The sequence below is a fragment of the Condylura cristata genome, unplaced genomic scaffold (genome assembly GCF_000260355.1).
Source record: "Condylura cristata isolate star-nosed mole 26May11 unplaced genomic scaffold, ConCri1.0 scaffold00025, whole genome shotgun sequence".
NCBI classification, from domain to species: Eukaryota; Metazoa; Chordata; class Mammalia; order Eulipotyphla; family Talpidae; genus Condylura; species Condylura cristata.
Genome location: NW_004567126.1, coordinates 1375413 through 1386398, shown reverse-complemented (window position 1 = coordinate 1386398; position 10986 = coordinate 1375413). Strand labels below are relative to the sequence as shown.

At 47.5% G+C, this 10986-nt stretch overlaps 1 protein-coding gene across 1 annotated transcript in view; it reads left to right on the top strand.

The window, feature by feature from the left end:
* Window position 1: 1 nt before the first annotated feature.
* The window catches only part of LOC101630082 (A.superbus venom factor 2-like), a 20453-nt gene continuing 9468 nt past the window's right edge, over window positions 2-10986 (top strand). The window contains exons 1-13 of the mRNA XM_004688747.1: window positions 2-72; window positions 358-458; window positions 549-688; window positions 1089-1157; window positions 2172-2223; window positions 2376-2462; window positions 4260-4335; window positions 4599-4767; window positions 6463-6558; window positions 6721-6902; window positions 8237-8372; window positions 8533-8691; window positions 10568-10627. Of these exons, the coding sequence (XP_004688804.1) occupies window positions 2-72; window positions 358-458; window positions 549-688; window positions 1089-1157; window positions 2172-2223; window positions 2376-2462; window positions 4260-4335; window positions 4599-4767; window positions 6463-6558; window positions 6721-6902; window positions 8237-8372; window positions 8533-8691; window positions 10568-10627 (1398 nt within the window). The remainder of the gene's footprint in view (window positions 73-357; window positions 459-548; window positions 689-1088; window positions 1158-2171; window positions 2224-2375; window positions 2463-4259; window positions 4336-4598; window positions 4768-6462; window positions 6559-6720; window positions 6903-8236; window positions 8373-8532; window positions 8692-10567; window positions 10628-10986) is intronic.

Here is a 10986-nt window from a genome sequence, read left to right as displayed (position 1 = left end):
CATGCCTATGCGAACTTTATTCCCTGAGAGCTGGCTCTGGAGGCAATTTACTCTGCCAAAAAGCAACCCAGGGTAGGACCACAGTCCCCATGCCAGCATCTGGCTCCTGGCCCCTTGGCTCATCACTGGACACTGATTACAGCCAGTGTCCCCTAGTGATGACACTGAGTTCTTAAGACAGTCCTGTGTTTGAAAACACTCCTAAGGGGTCCCCCAAATGATGACCCTCCAATGACGATGTCTTTACTGAGGTGACCCGATGACCCCTCCAGAGTGGCCATAACCCCTGGGCAGTGATCCCCAATCCATAGGATCTGTCCGGGCAGCACAAACTCTGTAATGTCCCCATCACCACAGGTCTGCCACTTCCGACATCTCCCACTACTACACCCAAATGAACTTGCCAGATTCCATCACCACGTGGCAGATCGTGGCTGTCAGCCTCAAGGCTGGACAAGGTGAACACCACAAGTCCTGTGCTGAGGGGTCAGGAGAATGGTGGCCCTTCCCAGCCCATCACAGTGGCCAATGTGCTCTCCTGGCTGTAGGTCTCTGTGTCTCAGAACCCTTTGAGCTGACAGTCATGAAAACGTTCTTTATGGATCTTAAGTTACCCTCCTCCGTGATCAGGAATGAGCAGATCCAGATCCAGGCCGTGCTGTACAATTTCAGGAACCAGAAGGCCAAGGTGATGTTCCCAACCCTCCTCTCCATGCCAAAACACCTCTCAGTATTTTATAAAGGTGATGGAATGATTCCATTATTCAAATGGGCCGTTAAGGTGGTGGCGTTGTTTGAAAAATGACTAAGGTATTTCCTTATTTAAGCTTCACAATAATCCCAGCAAATGCATGTGGTTATTGTCTTTGGTTTGGAGATGATGAAAGTGAGGCACAGAGAGGGCTGGCAGTTTCTCTGAGATCACACAGCACATACGTAGCAGAGGGGCCTTGAGGGGCAGGTTCTTTTTTCTCAACCATTGCTCTATGCTGTTAGCTACTCAGGATTCAAAAGGCAGGAATGGGGAGGAGACTTTGACTCTAAGGTCACCCTGTGCTTCAGAGCCCCCTAACTGCCCCCCACCCCAGGTCCGCGTGGAGTTCCCCCACAAGGAGTCGCTGTGTAGCGCATCAAAGTCTGAAGTCCCATGGCGCCAGGTGGTAGTTGTACCCCCCACCTCCTCCAAGATGGTGCCCTTCGTGTTTCTCCCACTTGAGATAGGCAAAGTGGATGTGGAAGTCAAGGCCGTGGGCTTTGGAATCCAGGACCATGTGAAGAAGACACTTCTGGTCAAGGTAATGGGTGCCACCTACCCTTTGCTGCCAATGCAGACAGTAGGACTTACCCTGGGTGCCAGGCTGTATGGTCACAAAAGGGGCAGGTGATGGGCCTCCCTGATAGTGCAAGGGGTTAAAGCATGGGTGACCTCCCTGGCACAGCAGGCCTCTCCTGTCTTGCCCACTGTTCTTCCCCTCAGCAGTGTATTTCAGTAAATCCACCTGTTCTGCTCCCCACTCTATCTCTGGTGAATCCTCTCACCACCTGTACCTCAGTTCTTGCTTGTATATATAAATAAATAAAACTTAAAAAAAAAAAAAAAAGGAAGGCGGTGGGGCTTAGGATCAACAAGTAATCCTTCCAGATGGGAGCAGTACAAGGGAATGGATTTGAAACTTTAACCACAAAGCCCTCAATTCGAGACTTTGGAATCAAGTCTGAGTTCAATTTTTTTTCTTTGCTGTGTGACCTTGGGCAGTTTACTGAACTTCTCTGAATCTCCACATCCTCATTTGCAAGGTGAGGACATTCATCACAGCCATGAATAATAAAAGAGCTGTGAAAATGACAACCAACCAGTGTGTGACCCATATGTTACTCTCTTAAAAGAAAAAAAGTTTAACACCAAGGAGAGAAAATAGCTCTTGGAAGTGGAAACCATTCTCTCATTTTACAGGTGAAAAAAAAAACAAAAAAAAAAAACAAGGAACAGAGAAATTAAATATTTTACCCAAGGTCACATAGCAAGGAAGCAGCAGGGCTGGGATTTGAACGCAGATATTTGGGCTCCAGGGTCTGTGGTCTTAATAGCTAAGCAAGGCTTCTTTACTGTCACTGGGATTGTAATGACAACTAGAGTTGTTTTTAACTTGCTTCCTCATTGCATCCCACAGGCAGGGGGGGAGATACTGAAAATATCGGATAGTACCCTCCTGAACCCCCAAGGTTTGTGGAATCTGAAGGGGCCCATGTGGGATCCTGGGGCCATCCCAGGCTGGAGGGAAGGGCTGAAACAAGGGGATCCAGCCAGGAGCGTGGTCCCAGTTGACCTGCCTAGCCCCAGAAACTGCTTGTCACAGTAGGCTGTGTCTGTCCAGGTAATACCCAGACATTGCTGGTGCGAAGACAGGACTTTTTTAACAAGGTCCCTGACACAGAGGCAGAAGTGTTTGTCAGCATCCAAGGTACCCGGGGACAGAACTGACTCCTGGGAGGATGGTTGGGTGGTGCTGGAGGGCCTCCTGGCCCAGGGGCAGGCGGGGTTGGGGGAAATCCATGAGTGACCTCGGCCATTCCCAAAGTAACCCTACCCACCTGATGACAGGTGACATCCTAGGCGAGACGATTTTAGGCAGCCTGATGCCTGGAGAAACGGAAAAGCTACTGACGATCCCGACGGGCTGCCCCGAGCAGACCCTGAGCTCCCTTGCCCCAGTGATCATCCTGACCCAATATTTAGATGCCACAAACCAGTGGGGCAAGGTTGGTGTGGAGCTCAGGGACCAGGTGATGAAGAACATTGTCAGTGGTATGAACTCTCCTTCTGGGACCTCAATGAGGGTGATGGGTACCCCTAGGATTGGAGGAACCCCCATGGGCCACACTCAGATAATAACACCAAACTCTGACTCATCCATCAGATTACAACCTGATACTAACCCCCAGATAATCCCAAAAAATGACCCTCAAATAGCTAGCTCAAGGTGACCCCTAAGCTCTCCCAAAGGACAAGCTGATACCAAGTCTCCCATATGACCTCCATCAGTGACCACCAGGTTGTTCATCCCTTTCTCCCAGGCTGCAGACCCCCAAGCAGCAGTCCCCAAGACAGCTGCTGAACTGAGACGCTATTCCGTATGACACAGTCAGTGCCACGCACTGGTTCTCACCCCTGGGCTCCCAGGCAGAAAACTCCAGATTTACCCCAGGTGATGATGGCTTTCCAGTTATGTCTGAGTGCTGACACTTCCACAGGTTACAAACAGAAATGTAAGCACCTAGTTATACCAAGAAACCCTCAAATTAATTTGAACATTGACCCTTCTCCACAGCTACACTCAGACACCAACTCTTCATCCCTGTGTTCTCTATGGTAATCCCAAGAGCATTCGGATGCTACACCCAACCTACACCCAAGCAGTAAATCCCCGGGTAACCTTCACTTAATACCCAAGTAGCAATGCTCAGAATACACCTGACAGATGCCCCTCCAAATATGTTCAAAAATAGCCTACTCTAGGTTACACAGACAAGCTACTTTACATAGACACCCCTAGATTATAGCCAGGAAACAACACCCAGGAAACTCTCAGGTTATCCACTTTCCTGGGATTTGCTTTCCACAATCCTTTTGAGTGACAATTCCCCTTTGATACTATATGCTGGCTTCCACAGTTACACCTAGGCCCCAATGCCCCCTTCTTTTTTTTTTTAACAAAAGTTTATTTTTACATCCTTTTGTACATTTTTTTTCCATCTCAATTGTAATCCCCGTGAGTTTCCCATCACCAAGTCACCCGTGTGCCATCACCATAATCCCGTGCATTTCCCTCCCCCCACCCCCATTTTTGATCCCATCCCTTCCCCACTCCACCCCCGCAAAATGTCTCTGGTATATGGTTGTTCATTATTCTTGTTATTTTCTTGCCTGGTCCATTATACTCCTGCTATGAGTGAAACCATCTGGTGTTTTTCCTTCTCTTTCTGGCTTATCTCACTAAGCATGATCTTTTCCAGCTCCATCCAAGTTGCTGCAAAAGACATGTGTTTCTCTTTTTTGGTTGCTGAGTAATATTCCATTGTATATATGTACCACATCTTTTTAACCAATGCCCCCTTCTTAATGTATCCTCCTCCAGGATACACCAGATGGGACACGCCCTCAAGTCACACCCATACCTTGGCCACTCAGGTTGTGCCCCCTCTGCACAGAGACACCCAAACACCAACTCCCATGCAAGTCTTCCTCCATCTTTCTCCAGGTTACACCCAGATGCTGACCCACCGGAATGAAGACGGCACCTACAACACCATCAAGGGAAGCCCAGGAAACACCTGGTAAAGACATGGACAGCGGCAGGCCTGCTACCATCACCTGGAAACCTGGGCGCCAAGAGAGGCTCGCCCGTCCTGGAGCCTCCTGGGTGGGATCTTGGGCAGGCAGTGTGTGGGCCAGCAGCCCCGGGCAGAGCATGTGGAGAGGGGCAGTCTGGACCAGTGTGGCCCACCGTGTACGCTTCCCCATGGTATAGCTGCCCACGTCCTAGGGTTCCCTTGCTGCTGTTCCCAGTCATCACCCAACCCTTCCCCACCTTCCCCAGGCTCACAAGCTATGTGCTCCGGATCTTCTTCCTGGCCTACCAGAACATCGCAGTAACTGCGGTGAATCTGGATTCTCTCTGCGCCATGGCCAGCTGGATCATCACCCAGAGACAGGCGGGGAACGGACATTTTCTGGATGTGGGCCTTCCGATCATGTCATCCATGCAGGTGCCCACGGCCCCCCTGTCTGGGACATTCAAACAAAACCCAGGGCTCTGCACACGAACAGGGGGACTTCAGGTCTCTGACCTTTCCTAGTATGAGAAGAGGGAGGAGCCAAGGTTCAAGACCCAGCCTCACAATTCCGTGGTCACTCTGTTACAATGTGGGGGGCTGGAGACACCAGCTGTCCATTTCTCCTTTGCCCCCACAGCAGACAGCTGCCAGTCTTGGCCCTCCTTTCTGAGGCTGAGTGCCCCCACTCCCAGGCAATAAATTCACCTCTACCCCAGCCCCAATAAGTGTCCAATAGACAGGTCCCCTTTAGCCAATATTACAACTGGATCAGTCTTTGGGGTTATTATGATTGTAAGATGTTCTTCAACAACAACCACCAGGAAACTGAAAAGAAAAGAAAAGAAAGGTTTATTACTTGGAAGACTTGGAAACTACACAGCATACCTGGGCCACAGTGAGGATTTAGGAAGAGAGAGATGCCGGGGGTCTTTAATTGGGCTAGAGGGTGAGGATTTTAGGGCTTCGGGGGGTCATTCTTTTCTAGGTAATTTAAATCATAAGAACAGAAATTTAAAGCAAGGTAAAGACCAAAAGACAAGGAAAAAGGGCAAATCACAAGTCAGTTCCAAGGGGTTAGTTATCTAAGTTAACCAGAATTTGTAAAATAAAGGTGGGAGGGGGGACAGCTGGGCCACATCTGCTCAGTGCCAAGTTTGTTTGAGCTGCTCCTCATTAGGCTGAAGCCTGGGCATCAAGTCTTCAGTCAGGTACTTGCATCACAAAAATAAATGCCACCAATATTTGTATTACAGGCTTCTATAAAAGCATTATATAGACTGTATAAGGAGTGTCAACAGGGCAGCTTAAAGCAACAGGAAGTAATCTATTTTTGTCTAAGTGCTGGAAGCTAAATGTCCAAAATCTAGAAGTCAGCAGGGCCAAGCAAGCTCCTGAAAGCTCTAGAAATTAATTCTTTCTTGACTTTTCTAGCTTGGTGACTCCTGACAACCACTCACATTCCTTGGTTGTAATTGCATCTCTTCAATCGTTGTCTCCATCTTCACATGCCCTTCTTCTGTGTATCTTCATGTCACTTTTTTGTAAGGACACTAATCATTGGATATAAGGCCCATCTTAAACAATATTGCCTCTTTTAACTCAATTACATATGCAAAGACTTTCCAAATAAGATCATATCCTAAGGTTCTTTGTGGACATCAGCTGGAAGGGGAATATTATTAAACCCATTACAAGGGTTGAGGGTGAAAGCCAGGAAATTATGAAGAGTTTGAACCCTAAGTCAGTTATTTGCTAGTAATAGAGAGACTTCACCTCTCTGACCCTCCATTTCCCCACTAAGAAAATTAAATTGCTGAACGAACACTCTGAGACAGTAGCAGCACCTTCCATGGCTGTTAGCTTTTCTGAATAAGGCAGACCCCATACAGGCAGATCTCATGGCTTCTCCTTCTCTCTCTCTCTCTCTCTCTCTCTCTCTCTCTCTCACACACACACACACACACACACACACACACACACACACACACACTTTTACACTCTTCCCATACTACTTGCAACATCACCCAGCCCACAGTGGAGCACCTGAGAGCTTTCCAAGGACAGGGAGGGCAGGCTGGAGGTGGCCCAGGATGGTGAAGGGAACATGGGCATGGTTCTGTATCACAGGGTGGCTACACAGGCTCCGAGGCCGACGTCTCCCTCACAGCTCATGTCCTGATCGCCTTGGATGAGGGGAAAGAATTGTGCATCCAGAAGATACCGGTAAGAACTCAAAAGGGGAGGGCAGGATTTGGAGGGTGCCATACCCCCTGAATACAGAGAGCTCCCCAGCTTCATGTCACTTTCAGTGGATGCTTCTTTTCTAATTCTCAGACCCCTTTCCTCTCGTCGTCTCCCTCTAGCCTCCTCTCTCTGACTCCCTAGGATTTAACTGCCAGTATGGAGAGAGCCCGTGGCTTCCTGGAGAGACGCCTCCCCAACATTCAAACAACCTTTGCTATTGCCATAGTCTCCTATGCTCTGGCCCTTACCAACAGCCCCCGAGCCAATGACCGCCTGGACAGTTTTGCCAGTCATGGTGGGTGCGGGGCACTTCTTAACCATCTGTGTGTTACCTACATTTATTGGGAGGGAGGGGATTGCGTGTTGTCAAATCTAGCAATGTGTGACTCATCACTAAGAATTTATTGAGCGAGCACCTGTGTAACTGGAACATGCTATGGTTGGAATGCCTATTGCTGCCAGAAGCCAAATGAGCAGGGACAGGAATTAAATCTCTGCCTTGTTATCAGAAAGCCAGTGATCTGAAAGAAAAGGAGGTACATTACCCCAAACAACCATTCTGACATTTCACCTCAAGCAGGCCTTTTTTCTACAGAGTTAAACAAAGACAGTTAATCACAAGTGAATAGCCCCTCAGGACAGTCTACCACAGTTGGTCTCCTGGTCTTCATCATGTTTAGCCACCAGAGTTTGTCATCACCTCTCAGGTGTATCCTGTTTTCCTGAGTCTAGAAAAGCATCCTGTTTTCTTTATGGCGTCAATGTCTAAAACTCCCTCAGGTGTCACTGGGGCAGGGCTCTCAGTTCAAAACACAGGTTTTAGTTCCAAAAATACTTAACAGTTGTGTTTGTAGGTAGCCTGTGCTATGTGTGTGCATGCAGATCCCTATGCTACATATGGTGCCCTTCCTTTTCCCCTTAGCCCATCACCTATGGTAAGTATGCCAATCCTGAATTAGGACCCTAAGAAACCAAGGTGAGCGAGATGAAAGTGATCCCTGCCCTCAGAGGTCCACCGTCCCTGGAGAAGACAGACAGAAGATAAATAGGTCAATAGAGAATCACAAATTAAGATAGTGCTGAGATGATAATAATACAAAGTGGATGGGAGAGATGGCAAGGGAAGGAGAGTGAGAAGACCTCTGTGAAAATTAGACTGTTCAGCTGGAATATGGAAAGTCAAGGACATGCCAAATTAAGGGAATGGCACATGTAAAAACCCTGAGGTGAGTAGGTGCCTGGCATGGTAAGAGATAGAAAGAAGATCATAAAATGTGGGTGACTGAGAGGTCTGACTCCCATGCCCTGCCCTATTCCATCCTTAAGAGTCCTAATTCCATCTTCTTCATTTCCCAAGTCAAGAGCATTATAAATGGAAAATTTAATTGTAGGTTGACGAGGTGAACCTGAAGAAGCTTCTTTTAACTTCACTTTACCTATATCTAAATAGTTCCTGTTTCCTGGACTGGTTCGGAAAATGCAGTGTCCACATGTCTCCTTAGCAAAGGATAGGTGCTCAACATAGCAGTAGGAAGAAATTAGCCCAGATGACACAAGAAGAGAGAAAATTTAGATAGGCGGGTCCAGATCTTGGTGATGAGGTGGGAATCTATCTTTTAGACAAAACCCACTGGCCAGTGGAAAAACGGTGGTTTAGTTCCCTGTATACCATCGAGGCCACAGCTTACGCACTGATGCAGAAACTGAAGCTGCATCGGCACAATGAGACGCACGCCATCGCCAAGTGGCTGGTGGAGAAGCGGAAGCTGGGCGGAGGGTTTGACTCCACTCAGGTGACTGGGGCCTCATAGGTGGGAGTTGGGGTGGGCATTAGCCACGGTGTTGTTGGGGGCCTGTCTACCTGAAGAAACTGTCCGTGGTGCTGAGGTGATATCGTGAGGGTCCCGAGGGCGCTGTCTGTGGTGCTGATCCACAGTCCTCATCCCCAACCAGACCACGGTGGTTGCCATCGAAGCCCTCACCCGCTTCAGCGAAGCTGTACCCTTCGAAGGCACCCAGGATCTCCATGTCCAGATCAGTGTCCCCAAGAGAGACTTGAACTATGAATGGGACATCGATCAGAACAATGCCTACCAGCTGCGGTCAGCAAAGGTAAAAATCTGAGGAAGAAATCACAAATCCACATGGTGCATTGAGGATGAGGTTGAGTCATATCCCTGCCAACCTCCCTGCCTAAAATTATCTCACAAATGGTGCCTGTAAGTGTCAATGGATTTCTTCATTTACTCTACAAATATTTTCTGAGCACCTACTGTGTGCCAAGGATACATCTGGGGTATAGAGTTACATTATAAAAGATCCGTGTTCCCTACTCTTCAAATTTACTGTCTAGGAAGAAACTAAACCAATACGTATATTCTGTTTTAAGTTTTCTGAACTTAAGTATGCAAAGGGGAAAATAACCTTGCTGTTGGGGGTAAAATAATCCCTATGATCTTACTCCATGGAAGAGGTAACATTTACCTTCAATCATTCCATCTTTACTGAGTATTTTACTGTGTGCCAGGTACTGTTCTAAGGGCTGGGAATATGGCCATGAAAGAAAGAAAAAATCCCTGTCCTTGTAGAATTTAATATTTTTATGGGAAGAGAGATCAGACAATAAAGATATGGGTGAGTAGACTATGTAGATTGATAAATGATGACATGTCATAGGGAGGAAGCTGATCATGGAAGGGGCTGGGAACATCACAGAAGTGTGATTATAGATAGGTTGGCAGAAACTATTTCACCAAAAACATAATGTCCGAGCAAAGAACTTAAGGTAAGGTAAGCATGAAGCTTGTAGCTATCTAGGCAGATGAAAGTAGGTGCAAATATCTTGAGGAAGGAGTGTTCTATCAGCAATAAGGGGACTTTTGTGGGGCCTCCCTGATGGCAAGAGGTAAAGTCTCAGTGCTATCATGCTACAGCCTGAGTTTGAACCCACATGGCACAGCAGACCTCTCCTGTCTAGCCCGCTGTTCCCATCAGCAGTGTATTTCAGTCCGTCTGCCTGTTCTGCTCCCTACTCTGTCACAGGTGAACCCTTTCACCACCGCCCCCTGCACACCTCTTGCCTACACCTCAATTCTTCTATGCAAAAATAAATTTAAAAAACAGGGGACTGGTGTGATGAGGGAAAAGAGTAAGGGGAAATGAGGGCAGGAAGGTGATGACAGTCTCACGCACCTGAGCTGACATTTTGATTTTCACTCCAAGTGACCATGGATGGTCTTGAGTAGAGAAGGAACACTCTATCACTTAGACAATATTAACATCTAGTGTAGCCATACTTATGGTACATATAATATGGCACCGGTCAATATATATTATCTAGGCACTACACATCATGTTGCAAAGTTGGTGTTTTATGGGCCTCATTTGAGGAAATGGAGAGACCAAAAAGTAAGATAATTTGTGTAAGATCACACATACTTTCAGTAAATGAATAGTAACTGTCGAGATGAAGGGGGCAAGGGGAGAGCACTATGACTTAGAGGCTGGCACATCACACTGCAGCTCTCACAGGTGTCCCTGGGAGTGGGATTACCAGGAAGGCTGATGTAAGGAGGGTGAGAGTGGGCAGGGAACAAAGCACAATAACTGGAGCATGGCAAGGATTCAGAAGTTTATTGTATGAGCAATGGGGTTTCAGCAGGGGTGATTTGATTAGATGTGGATTTGTAAAACCTTTTTCTGGCTATGAGGTAAGAATGTGTGAAGAAAACAAGAGTAGATGCAGACATGCCAGGAGAAGATGCTTCATGCACAGTAAGCTTTGGTGACCCTGCGAAGTGAATAGATTGCAGAGATGTATGTAAGGACACAGCCTAAGTAGGCAGCAAGAGCCACTTGTGACAGTAGATGCCACAAATGCTCTATCAGAAAGAAAAAATAAAACCAGTTTCTTTACTACGTCCTTTGCATCTGAGCCACATTTTACTGTTACCCCTGCCATCAAATACTCTTGCTTCTTCCCTTCCAGTTCTTTGCCCAGGACGACCTAGAGATCAAAGCCAGCGGCAACGGGAGAGGCACAATATCTGTGAGTCTGGTTTCCCACCTTTGAGATCCTCGACTGGAGCCCAGTTGGTGGAAACAGAGTCAGTCTAGACTCCAAAACAAGATTGAAATCAGCTATACTTTTAGCGGCTGTTTAGGACAAGTGCTATTTGCTAGGAAGCAAACTAAGGACACCTCAACCACCTCCACCCCGGGGAAGTTGGTAAAAACATGGACACCATTCAACAGGTGGGGAAATAGAACTCAAAAAGGTTTAGGGCTCTCCCTAGTGGTGCAACGGGTTAAAGCACCACATTATGAAGTTCTCTGCAGCCATTGCAGCACGAGTTCAATCCCCGCTAGGGAGCTGACCCACGTGGCACGGCAGACCTCTCCTGACCC